Source organism: Agelaius phoeniceus, chromosome 17 (assembly GCF_051311805.1).
Source record: "Agelaius phoeniceus isolate bAgePho1 chromosome 17, bAgePho1.hap1, whole genome shotgun sequence".
In the NCBI taxonomy this organism is placed as follows: Eukaryota; Metazoa; Chordata; class Aves; order Passeriformes; family Icteridae; genus Agelaius; species Agelaius phoeniceus.
The window spans coordinates 15933556-15951522 of NC_135281.1; the positions used below are offsets into that span (position 1 = coordinate 15933556).

The window sequence follows — 17967 nt, forward strand, 5'->3', positions numbered from 1 at the left end:
AGCACTTTCCAACAAGTTGGCTGTGAGTGAAAGCAACAGACCCCATGTTGTGCTCACCTGCCACTAGCATGGTGGGGGCCTGCTGCAGCTCCCTGTGGCTGGGCTCCCCGCGGCCGGGTTCCTCAGGGCCGGGTTCCTCAGGGCCGGGTTCCTCAGGGCCGGGCTCCCCGCGGCCGGGCTCCCCGCGGCCGGGCTCCCCGCGGCCGGGCTCCCCATGGCCGGGTTCCTCAGGGCTGGGCTCCCTGCGGCCGGGTTCATCAGGGCCAGGCTCCCCATGGCGGGGTTCCTCGCGGCCGGGCTCCCCGCGGCTGGGCTCCCCGCGGCCGGGCTCCCCATGGCCGGGTTCCTCAGGGCTGGGCTCCCTGCGGCCGGGTTCATCAGGGCCAGGCTCCCCGCGGCCGGGCTCCCCGCGGCCGGGCTCCCCATTGGCCAGCACGGTGCCGGCGGTGCCGGCTCTGCCTGCCCAGGAGCTGTGCCGCCGCTGCCCCGGCCGTGGGGACCGCGGCCCTGCCACTGTGGGGGACTGCGGCTTCTGCGTTCGCTCTGCTTCTCTGGACTCCTGCAACTTGGAAAACACATATGGAAAGGTTCATCTAAGCACAGAATACACTGAGGGAAATCCTGTCTGTGATAACTAATGTTCCTTTGTGAACTCAAGTCTTAGCAGGAAACAGTGAAACTACAATCACTTGGCCAATAAGATTAAAAAGATACACTTCAAGTTTATTTGAAAAGCATCATTTGTTTATCCAATGCCATTTGGCAGAAGCTATGGTGTGAAACCTTGGTATCAGCAGAGCACGTCACCTTCTATTCTCAACTCAGTCAGTATGCCTCACTGCACAATTTGACAGGTTTTCTAACATGACGAATCAACAGATATGCAACTACAATGACAGGTTCATTAAAAACAATAATCATAAAAAAGTTTTCAGTCATTTTCAAGCCTAAACATTTGAGATGAGAAAAAGTAATAGCTACTTACAGCTTGATTTTCCATCCGTGTAAAAATTACATTTAACATCTGTGTAAGGGTAGCTTTGGCAGTTGTCTGGTTAATAAGATTTTTACTGGCTAGATAGATGTTGTAGCAGGTTCTAACAGTTTGAAGAATTGTTCCTTCATGAATTTCTATATATGGAGATGTTACTGCAGTGAGAAGAGCCTAGAAAAGTCCATAACACAGTAAAAATGAAACCTAAGCAAGCAGGCAGCAATGCTCCTCATGCGTGTCTTCCAGAATAATCACTGGGTTTGCTACAAAACACAGACATATTTTTTTTTAGGCTTTACAAGCAACAACATTTCAAATCAAAGAAAGTTCAAAAGGACTTCCACATCTCTGCTCTCTCCTGAGCTGTTCTTGGAGGGTCTTATCAAAACTAAATTTCCATCAAGGGAGATACTCCACCTCCAAAAAAATGTACTAAATTCCATAGCTTCATTTCCACACAAGAGCCAACAGGCCTACACTAATATCAAGTTGGTTTACTAGAAGGTTCACTAACTTCCAACCTCAGCTACAGTAGCCCAAGAAGATTTCAGAACCAGAATACACACTACTGACAGACATTACTATGCCTTGTTGAGAAAATACACTGGCAAAATGGCCAGGGGAGCAGACAGGCTTGAACAGCATTCCATGGCACTGCATCACAGTTCCAGGGCCTGCTATCAGGGCTGAAGGCAATTCCCTGCCTGATGGAGGTAGGCATAGCGAGCCTCTAAGAGGAGCACCAACTTGTCTGAGAGATGGTTTATCTCAGAAAGGACAAACATTTTAAAAATATTCCTTTACATTCTGCTTTCCCAACAGGAAGTACATTTTCCTCACCAATTCTGCCCTGGTGACAGCCTCCCTGAAAGCAGTGACACACAGGACAATGTAAGAAATGGAGCAAATGAGCTCTCAGTAATATTTTGCTTTTTTTTTTTTTTTCAGTTACAAAATGAAAGAGAGAGAAAAAGCAAATGAATGTTGCACCAAAATGGATTGAATAAAATACCTTAATTATCTGCAGTTGTACTCCTTCATCTGTTTGAGGACCCTGAAAGCAATTGCAAATGGTTTCCACTATTCGGTCAATCAGCCGTTTTCCGGGAGCTCCGCTGTCCGGAGCATTGCCAGTGATGTGCCCATATGCAATGAGTTTCTAGATAGAAAGAATGCAGCTTAGATGACCATATTTTGTTAAGAAAAGCACAGTTTAGCACAGCATAAAAAGGTGTGTTTAGATAGCATACCTCACTTAACCAGTTTTAATGTAAAAATTTAACACTATCTACAGTCTGGCCAGCAAATACTTTGACTGCTCATATATGTGGGCAAAACAGATTTTAGTACGACAGAAAAGCTTTTTCAACTTGGGCCATTTCTTCATACCATAACCAGAGAAAAAAAATTTAACACCAGAGTGTGACTTCCTCTGTCACATCAGCACCACAAGAAACCCCTTGGTAACACTCCTTGTGGAGCACGACAGATGAAGCACCTTTACTGCCTGGTGTAAGGATCCCCCAGCCCCAGCAAACGGGCTACAGCAGGGCAGCCACACTCCTCCCTGTGCCCAGTGCCCGGCCGAGTGTGACCCGGGGCAGGGACACCTGCCTGCTGCCACCCCGGGGCAGGGACACCTGCCTGCTGTGACCCTGGGGCAGGGACACCTGCCTGCTGTGACCCTGGGGCAGGGACACCTGCCTGCTGTGACCCTGGGGCAGGGACACCTGCCTGCTGTGACCCCGGGGCAGGGACACCTGCCTGCTGTGACCCTGGGGCAGGGACACCTGCCTGCTGTGACCCCGGGGCAGGGACACCTGCCTGCTGTGACCCTGGGGCAGGGACCTGCCTGCTGTGACCCCGGGGCAGGGACACCTGCCTGCTGCCACCCCGGGGCAGGGACACCTGCCTGCTGCCACCCCGGGGCAGGGACACCTGCCTGCTGTGACCCTGGGGCAGGGACACCTGCCTGCTGCCACCCCGGGGCAGGGACACCTGCCTGCTGCCACCCCGGGGCAGGGACACCTGCCTGCTGTGACCCTGGGGCAGGGACACCTGCCTGCTGTGACCCTGGGGCAGGGACACCTGCCTGCTGCCACCCCGGGGCAGGGACACCTGCCTGCTGTGACCCTGGGGCAGGGACACCTGCCTGCTGTGACCCCGGGGCAGGGACCCCGGGGCAGGGTCGCTCCTCGCTGCGGGAGCTGTGTGCCAGATCTGGTCACTACAGCTTTCTCCATCTCACTCTGACCAAGCCTACCCACCACACTTACCTGTAAACAATCCAGGGAAGTACTGACGATGCGTGGAGACTTTGACTGGCAGGCCAGCTCAAATGGAAGGAAATATTTATCTGCTTCAATGAAATTTGCTTTTGGTGGAGCAGCAGTGCCTTCTCTAGGTCAGATACAAAGAATTATTAATTTTTCTAAGCATGTATATCACAGTAAACTACACTTTCTCCTTTTTCTGAATTTAAAGCTAAATAATGCACAGCAGCATACAAATGTACAGCAGCTTTCATGTATAGACTTTCTTAAACAAAGATCAATTTTCTTTAAAAATCACACAAAACGCATTTCACATTTATTTATATTCTATCTGATCTTTTTCGTATCTTCTTCAGCTTAACTCTTCTCTCACTATACTCCAACACTGTCCCACTATCTGAAATATTGGAAAACTCCTACACAACTGATGTATCTACCCATGTTATTCAAAATGGATTAAACAGTGCCCATAAGCAGAACACTAAGCAAACAGAAACACATCTGGAGACCCATCTGCTCTTTTTCAATTATAGCACACTGCTGGAAAAGTTTTTTAAAACTTTTATTGCAGCAATATTTAAATTGGTCTTCTTGATCTAGGTAATAAAGAGCACATGCGATCAAACACAGGGTATGTGCTGCTCCCTATAGCTTCCTATCAGGCTATTGAGTCCAGTAAAAGGAAGCAAAAAAACGGCACCTTTTAGAAATTTCACAATTTTTTCCTGGTGAAATTCATAGGCAGTTATGGCTTGAGTACCCACAGCCACAAACATTGTGTAAGTGAAACACACAGGCCAGGCCACGTGTTCTTGGCAGAAAGGTGGGTCTGGGTATTCACAAACTCACTGCTATAATGTTTATACACTCTTACACTTCTCCAAAATTATTCCATTTGTTCTTTTCACACCCTTCTGTTTAGAGTAATTAATAATTTACCTTTGCTTTTCCAGCTCACTTTTTATTTCATCTGGAAGAGAGAAAAAAAATGCAAGCCTTAGTTATCATTATCAATAACACAGTAATAAAGCTAAGATGTTTAAATCCAGTTTCGCGCTTCAGTATTTGCTAGTCCATTCCTGTAACACCTCGGCTTCAGAGGTCACAGTTTCACCAGTTATTGAAAGGTGTAAGCACTGAGGCCTGGGGGCTTCGGGGTCAGTAGGAACTTTGCAGCTCTGTGACAGCCCAAAGCCAGCACCACCATCCCCTGATGCTTTAGGCTTCAACTGGAGAGGAGACAACAGAATGGAGGCTGTTGATAAGAAATGACCAAGGTTTTCTGTGCCAAACAGACAACGTAAATCTTGCACAGCATCACTTAAACCACTGTGTTTTTAATTCCAGGATCCAGCTGGCCTGCCAATCAGGTGACTTGTCAGAAATTCAGTTCAGCACAATTTCAATTCAGGCCTTTTGATTTAATTACCTTCCCCACCTTTAACATCATATAATCCAAAGAGCTACTGAGAACGTATGTGACCCACCAATGTATTGTGCCCCTGTTTTGATGTGCCTTGCTCTTAGCACAGCACATTCCCATAGCATGCAGGAACTGCTGCTTAAAACACTGAGTCTTCTGGGTACCTTTACACCTTTGGAGCGCTTAGTCCTGTCTCCAGGTCTTGGCAGAGAAAGGCATAGTTTAGCTATAGCTACCATCCCAAGTACAGCAGGACTCCAGGGTCAGCAAAAACATAATTAATGCTGTATTTCAGACACCCTGTAGAACTAAGGTGTACAGAACTTTTTCTTAATGAAGAAATTTTTCTAATGCCAAAATTTCCAGTAAGTTTTTCTTTCTTTCAAGATAATTTTCCCCCCATACTGATTGTTTTGCAATGTAAAAAAGATGTTGAATTGAAAGATTCATAAAGATTATAGCCTTAAGGAGACATGATCATGCTCATCTTTACTGATAGTTGTCATAGATCTTGCACTGGAAAAATAATGCGAGAATAATATGCCATATTAGAGCAATAACAGTTTAACTCTCAGAAGTACTCTATAAACAGCAACAAGAAAGATCTAACCAAGGCCTGACCAAGTTCCCCACAATTTTATTATAATAAAAGCTTTTCTAAAGCCATATGAAAACATCTTCACCACAACAGTATTTGAATAGATAATACTGGCAGAAAAGAATAAATGAAAGGACAAAAGGAAGCTGCAGGCATACTTCTGCTACTGACTGCACCAAAACAGTTTGAAAACCTCCACATCTGAAGTACTCATTTGGTGGTCTGACCATCACAAGTGAGTGAAACAGAAATAGTTGCCTAACTGAAGTCTTCTGCCAAGAACAGCTTGCCAAGCCCTAACCAGACACGGCCAGCTTCCAGAAACCGCCCGCCACTTGTCCTGTTTTTCTCCAGTCACAGGAGTAAGGGGCACAGCTCAGCTCCCTCCTGCAGCTACAGAACACAGTCCCAATCTTGGTCAACATCTGGTCACGCCAGCACAATGCTGACCCTTCACTTGGAGCTTTAGGTACCAGAGCTCCCTGTCTCTCCCATGGCACCTCCTTCAGTCAGAAACATCATCAACCCCTGCACTGCCCATCTAACACAAGTCCAGCAGCATTCCTACCACGCAACAGACCTGGAACAAGAATGGCCTTGCAGCAATTTCTTCCAGAGTTTCTGGCCATAAAAGCAGGATAAAGCCGACATTGGGTAGCTGCCTTTCTCTAGCAGATGGATAGGTTCAGTTCACTTGTATTGAAAACTACATATTAAACCAGAGGACATTTGTTGTCTGCCGGCAGTTCAATGCCTGCTCTGTGGCCTTAGAGTCGGGTTTGTGTCAGTGGAAGCAAGCGAGCCCCTGGGCAAAAAATGGCTTGTGCTGGCACAAGGACACGGGCCATGGTCCGAGCAGCAGGCAGCGGGGCCAACACAAACTCGTGGAGGAGCAGCCAGACCTTCCCTCCCCCAGGACAGTAAAGCCAACCGCATTGCCCAAGCCCAGCCTGCCTTGGACTCCATGCAAAGCCCACGAGGATATGGATCACACGAGGCTGTGTAGAGCCCTTGGGAAAAGGGCCAGGGAAGCTGCAGTCTGCTCTCTGCCCCAGCGCTCTCTGAGCACACTGGACAAGAGGCCAAACAAAGAAACACAACTTAGTTTGGACATTTGTCATTTATACACAGAGACTTCCTAAACACACAACCAGATTGCTAAGTGAAGGCAGGGCTGAAAAGATTTTAACTTGTTAACAAACTAAACAAATTCTGTTGTTCACAAAGCTTGAAGATCTGTATGTGGAGCTGCCCAGGCTATCAGAGAAGGCTGCAGAAGCAGGATGGCCGCACAGTATGTCATTAAAAACAGCCCCAGTAGGGCAGGAGTAATAGCTTATGTGAGTGACCCAGGTGCACAATTATGAACTGCTGGGATACAGACTGTCAGTATTCCACTGCAAATTTTTCAGGATAATTTCAGGAGGTTTATTAAGAATCATGTGTACGTGGAGCTTCATGTAAATGAAAATGCTTATTATGCACCTATTTTTATACAATAAAACGGTCTGTCAAAAACAAACTTTCTTTAAAACAGGGTTTTCTACAGCAGAACAGAACAGCTTCTCTGTTTAAAACCCTCAATTTCTCCCAATCTCTCCTGGGGCTTACTGGCACTACAACTACAGGAGACAACCGTTACACCTACTGATGAAGCAAGAGACTGAATGAAGGAATCTATTCAAACTCTGCTTACTTAACATTAACAGTGTGTATTTCAAAGGAGGGCATGGAAAGAGGCAAAAAACCCAAAAAAACACCACTGTGAAGTGGTTTTGTTCCTTTTCCTGCACACTTGTGTTTCTGTCCTTTTAGCACCTATGTTAATTCTGATTTCTACAAGGTCATGTGTATTTTGTAGTCCAAAACTGATCAGTATTAGCCCAGTGAAAGGACCCAATTGCAGGGTAAAAAGGGTAAGAATTTAAATTTAGAAAAATTAAAGCAGTTTTAAAATTAGAAATAAAGAATACCTATATTTCCTACACAAGAGAGACAGCAACATTCCATAGTAATTTACCTAAATTCTCAGGAGCTACATGTACAAATTAATACAGAACTCATGTAAGAAAACAAGAGCATCATTCCCACAGTTAGAAACTTCTTCTTTCTCTCTCACCCAACAACAAATGTAAAGCATAGGTAAGCAATAGAAACACTACTGCAGTAACACCATAGCAGAAGCCATAAAAACTGGTTCATTTCTATTAGGCAGCTGTAGAATACACCCACTTCTCCCTATCTGGAAAAAAAAAATCATCTCAGATTCCCTTGTCCCAGGAGCAGATATCAGCTACACATGCTCCATGCCTGTGTTGCCTGGTTTATAAGTGGCACAATGCCACAAGGCTCCAATAAAAACACCACTGCATAGAGAAGACTGCACAGCAAAAGGGATTTAGTAAGTAGAAATGGATTATCTGAAGTATTACTTGGAGAAAAGTGCAGCAGACAACAGCTGACACAATGACCACTTTCATAAAGTAACTACATTTCTTTCAAACAGAATTATTTTTATTCAGTGTTAACTGGACTTTTTATTATTATTCACAACATTGAAGCTTCTTTCATTCCTGACAGTTTCTGTAGGTTACAAAGTTTGGCCTGAATTCTTCAGACTGCCAGTAACATTCTTCTCACATTTCCTCACATATTTACTATTGCACAGAGCTTGAAAATTAAGTTGACACTTTTGAAACTGTCATAGTCTTAGTTAATACAAAGGATATGCTTAATTAAAATTAAGTATGTGGAAATAAAACTGATTTCTTTACTCGAGAAAAGAAAAAAAAAAGGATTAATCAAATAGAATAAAGTTTGGGGGGGAAAATCACATGTAAATAAAAGAAACCCCATTCCTGTTAGCAACCTAAAATAATCAAGTAATGTTCACCAAATGTAACAGAGATCCTCCCATACAGTCATTCAGGCCCCTAACAGTTGGTCAACATAAGGTTATCTCTTTATGCTGACCTCTGCTTTAGTCCAGGAAAGCCCACGGACTCCTTTTCAAAGCAGGTTTATTCTGTGCACCACGAGAAGCATTAGCTCCCCTCCCACAGGCTGCACCTTAGAACAGGGCTGCAGGCACAGCTGTAGCCCAAGTGGCAGGTGCCAACACTCCTCCCAAAATCACCGCCTGCAATGCCTCAGCAAGCACCAGCCTTCACCAGGCATCTTACAAGGAAGTTCCCTTCTCAGCCTCTAGATATATTTACATAGCAGCAAAACAGGTTCTCAGCCCGGTAAATGGGTTCAGTGCATGTGGGGGCAGCTGGGGAAGAGATCAGGAAAAGGAACTCATTAGGAAAAGCAGTCTCTAACTTCTGGGGCATATGTGTTTACACTACAGGTAGCTCCTACAGCTCTCTGGCAGTAAAGACTGCTGGAAAAATGATAAAAATGACAGCATTTCTTTAAGCTCACTCTGCCTGGGACAGAACTTGCACCTGTCCAGCCTCCTTACATACTCAACCTGTCTTTTCTTGTCTTGGATACACTAAATGTTCCAATTCAAAGGAAATTATTGATGGGAAGCAACCAAAGCTGAAAGAGAAATGTCACTTTTGCAAATTAAGAAAGGACCATGGAGAACTCCAGCTGCAGAGCTCTACTATTCTCCTCAGTTTATCTTTTCCCTCTCTGTGACACACCATATGTTGTCAGAACTTTTACCACAGAGACCTTTACATAAACTCGTACTTGCAGATTTCAGGATCAGCCCACCAACTTCACAAAAAGCGCTGCCAGCTCTGAAAACATCACAGGCATTACGTGTACTTGGCCACAATGCTAACAGTCCTTAGCCAGTCCGAACACGACCTGGAGATCAGAGGTCAGATTTAACATCCCGAGAAGCTCTGGGACTCCGTAAGTCGAGGGCCTTAACAACTCTTGTTTCCTAGTCCAAAGGCTGCAATTAATTTTCTCAAAACCGAAGTGGCAAGACCAAGTCCCTCCTGTTTCACACCGAGAATAGAACTTAATAAAACAGGTTGGGGGTTTTCTCCTCATATTTGCACATCCTGTACTGGAGGGAGAACTCCCTCCGCTCCAAGCTCTCGAGAGGATCTCCCGCACCCCGCCGGGACGCGAGCAGGAGGGGACATGTGCCGGAGGGCTGGGCCCCTTCCACCGCCGCGCCCCGCGTGCCCTGTGCGGGCCGGGCCGGGCCGGGCCGGGCCGGGCCGGGCCGACTCACCCAGCGCCACCTGGCAGGCTCTCCGCAGCTGCCCGTGCGGGGGCCGCTTCGCCTCCTTCTCCGCCAGGATCTTCTCCAGGGCCCGAGATACAAACATGCTCTTAGTGCGGGCGTCCTGCTCGTGAGCCGGTGGCTGCATGACGAGGCCGGGAGCAAGAGCCGAGCGGGCGCTCGGGCCCGCGGCACCACCCGGAAGGGACGCGCCTCCCTCAGCGGCCGCGCCGCCGCCACGGCGCCGCCATGTTGGCACCGTCACGTGACTCGACCCGACCCTGGCCCCGCCCGCAGGGCTGCGCGTGATGGGGCGGGGCGAAGGGCGGAGCCAAGGGCGGGGCGAGGGGTTGAGATGAGGGCGGGGCGAAGGGCGGGGCCGAGGCTGAGGGCGGAGCCTGAGGCTGAGGGCCGGGTCCGTCGTGCTGCAGAAAAGCTGCAAATTACTGCCCGTGAGGCCGCCTTGGTGGAATGTTGGGTTTTATAACGCTTCTAACCTAAATATCTCGCCATTCGCATTATCCCTGTTAACTCTCCCACAGTCCTGTAACAAGGCATGGAGAGAGAGCACGTCTGAAAGAGCCAAAGTCATATATTAATGAGGACTCACTAAAAATTAAATTTTCAGTCACAGAAATTAACCCTCCGTTAATAACCTTATACCTAAATGAATCTTCTCCCTTTACCCTTTTCCTCGGTAAAGCACGTCGCAGCTGAAATCCAGTTCAGGGCTCCAAAGCCAGCAGGACGTGTGTCCGTGCTTACTCCATTGACACCCTCCTCGCTCTATTAACCACCACTGCACACAGACGTCACTTCATGGAAGTTCCACAAAGGTCTCCTTCAAATCCACATGGCCACATCTAATGGAGAATACAGGAGCACATTCAGTTCTCTAGATTGCAGTTTTGCTTCCTTTTTCTCAAACAGCAGGACTCTCTTTAAAATGTCATCAATGAGCCTTTAGTGTTGATTTGTCAAGAACTGCAATTTTTGTCCCCAAAACCACTAACAAAGGTTCTGAACACCTGTGCAAAGCATCAGTTTAGTATTATTTCCTAGGGAAAATTGACCAGTGCTTGTATTTTTAGATACATATTTTCTAAATCGCTCCCAGTCAGAAATGTGACTGCAAATCCAACCCCCAGTGTACACGTCTGGATGTTCCTTTCACTTACACTGCTGCATGTTAAGGGTAATTCTACTGTTATCACTGAAATTACAGGCATGCTGAAGTGACATAACTAAAAGACAAATAAGGCCCTGAATCTTTTTTGAGAGTTGCTGACTTAGTTATTGACACAAAAGGAGGCTGTAATTACTGTCAGCAGCATTGCAGAACTAATTAAGCAGCAGAGCTCTTCACATATTGTCAGCCAAATTATCAGTTCTGATTTTAGGGTTTTTATCATGGGACAGGATTAGGTCTCAGGAGAGAAGCAAATGGATACAGGCTAGTTTTCAGAAAATAGATTGAACAGATGGTTTAACAGAGATTTTTTTAATAATTTCTCTCAGGCAAAACCCCATTTTTGAAATCATGGAGTAGTATCTGAATTCATAGGTGTAGGGCGACACTGAGGTTATGGTTTGGATTTCAAAGAGCCCAGAGCCAGTAGCAGGCCTCAGTTTCAGTGAGCTCTCCAACTGCCAGGTGAAGAGCACAGAGCTGGTGGGTGGCACGCTCCCCTAGCTGAGGTTTGGTTATGGCCAAGGGCTCCTTTCACCTGAACACCAAATGCACCTGGGCTTCCCAGCACGTGGCATAATGCCTCAGTGTCTCCCAGCCCACATAAGGTCTCAACCAGAGACAGACAGTTCTAAAGTCTAATTAGGCCTGCTCAGTGCTCTCCTTACACTGACATCACTGTGTAACTAAATGCAGTGAAAGACTAATGGGGTTGATATCATTTTCAAATATTCTTTTCCTCAAAGTATTTTAGGATTACAGTAGCTGATTTCTGAGGGAAGCATGTGAGTCATTTGGCTAACGCAAAGGCAGCGCAGCCCAGTGCAATGCTGCTACTGAGCACAGCGCCGTGCTGCAGAGCGTAGCTGCGTGGCGTGTGTCGCTGGCTGCAGGCAAACAAAGAAAGAAAGCCTTTCCAGTGGGAGAGAAGGCAGACCAAGGGAGAAGATATACATGGATCTGCATGCATCTGCTTGCCAGTGGATTCAGTGCCAATTACAAGAATTACTATTAAACTGCTGTAAATAGCTCATTGTGGCAAATGCGTCTGTAGCGCGAGACATAAATCATGAGCAAACAATGCCTAACAGGTGGACGGAGTTCACAGTTAGTACAAGCTACTTCCTTGGCAAGAAGCTCTCTGGATATCTGCCCAGAGGCCAGGTGCTCTGTACTGACTGACAGGACTAACCTCACAACGCTTTCCCACTGGCATGTTGCTACGTATCTTGTTTAAGGAAGGAAACCACAGTCTAAAAATAGATGCAGAATGGACAGGAAAATTCTTGGAAAACCAGCACTGGTCTGTATAGTAGCTTAGTTCCCAGTCAAGCATTAGCATAGAACTTCTTTTCCCTTCTTCTGCCTATTTTTAATCATTTCGTTTGGGACTGATTCTATTTATTCTGCCTGGCTTCCAGCCACTTTTCTTGCTGTCCAGTAATGTACTTATTAGTGGATTTCCCAGGGGGGTCCTTATTTGATTCACTGTCTCAACTCTCTAACTTTTTCCAGTTCAACACTGCATGCCCTAAAATCAATAAATCCACATAATAAAGCATTCTCCCACTGCTAGCAATATAATTAGGTAACTACTAAGTGAGTAATTATACAAGTATTTATGTGATATTAGCAAGGCATTTCACCATGATCTGTATAGACAATGCTCTCCCTTTCATTCCCACTATTTTCTTCAAATCCCAGCCTTAGACCATCTGTGTCTTCTGACCCTCTTACTGCCAGCAGCCTCACACAGAACTTGCACTCCAGCCCAGAGAAGCTCTGTAATGTGAAAAAAGGACAGATAATATATCAAAACAGCACTGTGCAATGTCATGAGATTAAAAGAAAAATCACTTGGCAGGAGAGGCACTGGAGCTGTTTGTTCACAGAGCTGGGCCAGGGTGGGCAGGAGCTGCTGCAGCCAGCCCTGCACCATTGCCATCCCTGCACCACTGCCATCCCTGCACTGCTGCCATCCCTGCACAGCTGCCATCCCTGCACTGCTGCCATCCCTGCACCACTGCCATCCCTGCACTGCTGCCATCCCTGCACTGCTGCCATCCCTGCACCTCTGCCAGCCCTGCATTGCTGCCATCCCTGCACCACTGCCATCCCTGCATTGCTGCCAGCCCTGCACCTCTGCCATCCCTGCACCTCTGCCATCCCTGCATTGCTGCCATCCCTGCATTGCTGCCATCCCTGCACAGCTGCCATCCCTGCACCACTGCCATCCCTGCACTGCTGCCATCCCTGCACAGCTGCCATCCCTGCACTGCTGCCATCCCTGCACCACTGCCATCCCTGCACTGCTGCCATCCCTGCATTGCTGCCATCCCTGCACCACTGCCATCCCTGCATTGCTGCCAGCCCTGCACCTCTGCCATCCCTGCACCATTGCCATCCCTGCACCTCTGCCATCCCTGCATTGCTGCCATCCCTGCACCTCTGCCATCCCTGCACCTCTGCCATCCCTGCACTGCTGCCATCCCTGCACTGCTGCCATCCCTGCACCATTGCCATCCCTGCATTGCTGCCATCCCTGCACCTCTGCCATCCCTGCATTGTTGCCATCCCTGCACCTCTGCCATCCCTGCATTGCTGCCATCCCTGCACTGCTGCCAGCCCTGCACCATTGCCATCCCTGCACCTCTGCCAGCCCTGCACTGCTGCCATCCCTGCACTGCTGCCATCCCTGCACCTCTGCCATCCCTGCACTGCTGCCAGCCCTGCATTGCTGCCATCCCTGCATTGCTGCCATCCCTGCATTGCTGCCAGCCCTGCACCTCTGCCATCCCTGCACCTCTGCCATCCCTGCACTGCTGCCATCCCTGCACCGCTGCCATCCCTGCACCACTGCCATCCCTGCACCTCTGCCAGCCCTGCACTGCTGCCATCCCTGCACCTCTGCCATCCCTGCACCTCTGCCATCCCTGCACTGCTGCCATCCCTGCACTGCTGCCAGCCCTGCACCATTGCCAGCCCTGCACCTCTGCCATCCCTGCACCTCTGCCATCCCTGCACTGCTGCCATCCCTGCATTGCTGCCATCCCTGCACTGCTGCCATCCCTGCATTGCTGCCAGCCCTGCACCTCTGCCAGCCCTGCATTGCTGCCATCCCTGCACAGCTGCCATCCCTGCACTGCTGCCATCCCTGCACCTCTGCCATCCCTGCACCTCTGCCATCCCTGCACCACTGCCATCCCTGCATTGCTGCCATCCCTGCATTGCTGCCATCCCTGCACCTCTGCCATCCCTGCACTGCTGCCATCCCTGCACTGCTGCCATCCCTGCACAGCTGCCAGCCCTGCACAGCTGCCAGCCCTGCACTGCTGCCATCCCTGCACCTCTGCCATCCCTGCACCTCTGCCATCCCTGCACCACTGCCATCCCTGCATTGCTGCCATCCCTGCATTGCTGCCATCCCTGCACCTCTGCCATCCCTGCACTGCTGCCATCCCTGCACTGCTGCCATCCCTGCACAGCTGCCAGCCCTGCACAGCTGCCAGCCCTGCACTGCTGCCATCCCTGCACTGCTGCCATCCCTGCACCTCTGCCATCCCTGCACCTCTGCCATCCCTGCATTGCTGCCATCCCTGCACCTCTGCCATCCCTGCACTGCTGCCAGCCCTGCACCTCTGCCATCCCTGCATTGCTGCCATCCCTGCATTGCTGCCATCCCTGCACTGCTGCCATCCCTGCACTGCTGCCATCCCTGCACCATTGCCATCCCTGCACCATTGCCATCCCTGCATTGCTGCCATCCCTGCACTGCTGCCATCCCTGCACCTCTGCCATCCCTGCACTGCTGCCAGCCCTGCACTGCTGCCAGAGAGAACTTGAACTTTCTTATAAAAAAATCTGAAATACTTACCTTGGCTATACTCCAAATCTGCATTTTCATTTTTTTCACATTTCAAAGGATTGGCAACCTGTCCAAAGAAAGTAGACACTTATCCCACAGAATAATTTCATTAAATTAAATAAACTTTGTTTTGACCTTTCAATCAAAACCAAGTTAGAAATTTTTTTTCACTTGTCCTGGCAGAAGGAGCCGATCCTGAGATCAGCTGTGGTACCAGACTCACGTGAAGGTATCGCAATAAATCACGTGTGCTGGACAGAAGCAGACACAGACCCTTGGATGCTGAACTGCAGCCTCTATTCCTTGTTATGATAACAAATAATATGCAACCATTAGAGGATGTGTTAGGAATATAACTGTTCAGACAAGCAGAGATGCAATAGAATCTGAAGAACAGACTTTAAATCAAAGTGTTCACATATTCAAATATTATTGCCTTGATGGCCCATGTTACTGAACAACCACTGCTCTCACTGATAGCAGCATGTCTTTCTGATGAGCAGCAGTCCTAAACACAGTCATTTTAAGAGCTTAATATATTCAGGCTTGAAAATTTCTAACTATTTTCCTTTTACAGTATTTAGAACCGTATCTAAGCCACAAAAGTCTGCAATTACCTAAATACAGAGAAACATTAGAAACAACATGTTTTGAAAACAACAAAAAGTGCATTTCTTTTTAAAGGATAGCAGCCAAAGTGAAGGAGCAGTTGGGAAAAATATTTTTGCCATCTCCTGCTTTTGCCTGCAGAGCGAGAAGTGTAATTGTCTGGAAAGATGCAAATGCAATTGAGTAGCTCCCACACCCTGAGGTGCTGGAGAGGTGGAAGACCCAGGGCTGGATAATCACTCACTTGCACATTTCCTGTCTGAGAGGTGATAATGAGACTTTATTTGCCACACAAGCGCTAGTTAGAGTTGTGTGTATCTGAACGGCACAGAACTGGTTGTTCCACGTTGCATTTGTGCACAGAACAGCCTGCTTTGCACAGCACTCTGCTTTTCACCAAGGCAAGTGTATAATGAGGTAGATTTTGTTGACACAAACCTTGTACTCAGTAAAAACAAAGGAAACAGAATACCAAGCTAGTGAAGATCCTGGTTTTCAATTTTAGTGGGTTTCGATCAGGGTAACTTCAGTCAGAAGATATGAGTAACTCTATGAGGAATTCAAATGAAAAGTGCCCTTCTCTCTGACCTTTAATCTGATCTTTATTTCTCATAACTTCTTGTAAGAAACTCAGAGTGTCATCAAGAAATGTCCCTAGCTTTACCATACGGTATAGACCTTATTCGTGTATGTGCAGAACTCTTCATGTCCTTCCCAAAGGCAGGTCCTTGGCTCCTTGATTCAGATTTAAGAAGGCTTGTTTCCTTTCCTCTCAGCAGGAAAGGCTTCCTCTCTCTGTTCATTACTGAACTCATTTATTCTCGAGTTGCAGTTGGGTATTCTTCAGAGGAATCTTCATTGAGACAAAAGGAGCTTTGTTTTGGTTTGGCTTATTGTTTCTTCCTATTGGACTAGAATTAAAATGCGTAACTCAACGGGTCCAGTGAGCTATCCAATCACCCTTATTTTATTTAAGCTTCACTTTCTTTGTCCTTGCAATATTTCCCAAATGCTTTATGAGACTAAATGTTACTGAATCAGAAGAAACATATTGAATAAACTGAATTGTGTGTGTGTAGAAATTGGGTCGGTGGAACTGATCCTTTCTCTCTCCTTCCAGAGTGCTTAAGATTATAAAGTGCAAAAATATTTTTCTATGCTGTTGTCAATGGAAACTTTTCCACAATCTTCTTGAAAATCTCTGTCTCATCTTTATATTATATCTTTTGGCCTTCTTTCCAAAACCACTATTTTGTTGCTCTAGTTTCCCTTCGTCTCTGTACTTCATCACTTGAGTCCCAGCCACCATTTTAAGGAAAGTTACAAAAAGCAAAGGTGAAAAAACTGAGTTGCAATATATTGAACTGTGACAGCAGAAAGAACCTGTTAACTGTCCTGGTCTGGTGTTCTAAGGCAGCATATTCAATTTGAAACAGAAATGGTTCTGTAATTTCTTCAGCCAGTAGAACAGAAAAACAATTTCCATATCATCATCCCAATGAACTGTGGAGCCTCAGACTGGCTCACCCAGCCCTGTCCAGCCTTTAGCAAGCGGGCATTGTCAGTGACTGCAGCTGGCGTGTTTGTGTGAGCACTCACGCAAGCGTGCTTTGCTGCCCTGGTGCATACCAGACAGAAATCCAGCCAAAGCCCTCACTTCACACACAAACCACTGCCTTCTACCCCTCTAGAGGAGCACAGGACACAGGGGACCCTGTGGGGGCCTTGATGCTGGAGTGAGGACAATACAGGCCTAGTGCAAGCCATGTCCAGAGCGTCAGCCACTCCAAGAGAAGGCTTCGTCCGCCTTCTAAAGAGCTGTTCTCTCTCCTTGTGCTTGAGAGAAAGCAAGCATAAAAGACATTTTGCCACCTTCCCCAGGGACTGACAGAGCTCAGGGCTGCTGTCAGAAGTCTCCAAAACTCCCAGAAAAGTCTGAATTGTGGCAGTCCATTTGAGCACTTGGGACTATTGATGTAATTAAACATCACGGAGGTCAGCAATGGATGTAAAGCTGTAAAAGTGTCTGTGCAATGCAGTTCCAAGCATCCTGAGAATGGGAAAGAACCTTCTGCTTAACCCTGTACACTTTATACTCACCTCACACCAGGGTGTCCCTATGAGCAATAAAAGCCAAATATCGTGCAGGCCAGAGACAGATACTTATGACTTTGGTAAGTAATTTTTGTTTAAACAAAGCATTGTCTATCAAATTATCTTTCCTTTTTCTCCTGAACAGCAATCTCAGCATAGCATTGAGCCTACTGTTCCATCTTCCATGGCAAAGCATATGAGCCCCCTCCTAACTGTGTCACTAATGTCTTTCTGTTAAGACTTGCACAGCATTTACACTGTAATTCAAATGAAAGTGTTCTGTGATTAATGAGTGACACTGTTAGTTTAATGGCATTTTTATTGCTACACTTTTAATGTTTCTGCAAAAAGACCAACCAGGGAAAAAGAAAGAAGCCTGTTTTGAAAATATCAATAGTACAAAAAAGTCTGATTCCCCTTCCCTAGAGGGACTGCTGTAGTTCTGTTAGAGCTGGTGATGATTTCCTAGAACATCTTTCTCCCCTACACTGTGAGCTCACAGCCCATGGAAGTTCCACAAGGTCTAACAAGTGGTTATAAATCCAAGGACTGCATCCAGTGTTGATGCTGGTAGTTGTGCAAGGCTGTAGTTTCACAAATGGCTTTCAACTGATCTGTAGATGAGTTACTGCCAAAGGAGGCAATCCCTTCCTTCTCCCATCCCTGCCCTTACCACACGACTGAACACCTCCTCTCATGCCTGCAGTAACTCTTGGGGGTTGCACACTGA

General features: G+C 47.3%; 1 protein-coding gene across 4 annotated transcripts in view; it reads right to left on the reverse strand.

Annotated features, from left to right (window-relative positions):
- ARFGEF2 (ARF guanine nucleotide exchange factor 2) overlaps window positions 1–9776 on the reverse strand; it is a 34553-nt gene extending 24777 nt beyond the window's left edge. For 2 of the 4 annotated variants that reach the window (XR_013184581.1, XM_077187494.1), the window contains exons 1-6: window positions 9490–9776; window positions 4207–4237; window positions 3271–3394; window positions 2007–2153; window positions 986–1165; window positions 58–565 (exon numbers count right to left, since the gene is read on the reverse strand). Coding sequence is in view for 3 of the 4 variants with exons in the window: in XM_077187494.1 (XP_077043609.1) it covers window positions 58–565; window positions 986–1165; window positions 2007–2153; window positions 3271–3394; window positions 4207–4237; window positions 9490–9628 (1129 nt within the window). In the remaining variant the exon portion in view is untranslated. The remainder of the gene's footprint in view (window positions 1–57; window positions 566–985; window positions 1166–2006; window positions 2154–3270; window positions 3395–4206; window positions 4238–9489) is intronic. The other 2 variants (XM_077187492.1, XM_077187491.1) reach the window with 2 other exon arrangements.
- Between the last annotated feature and the right edge of the window lie 8191 nt (window positions 9777–17967).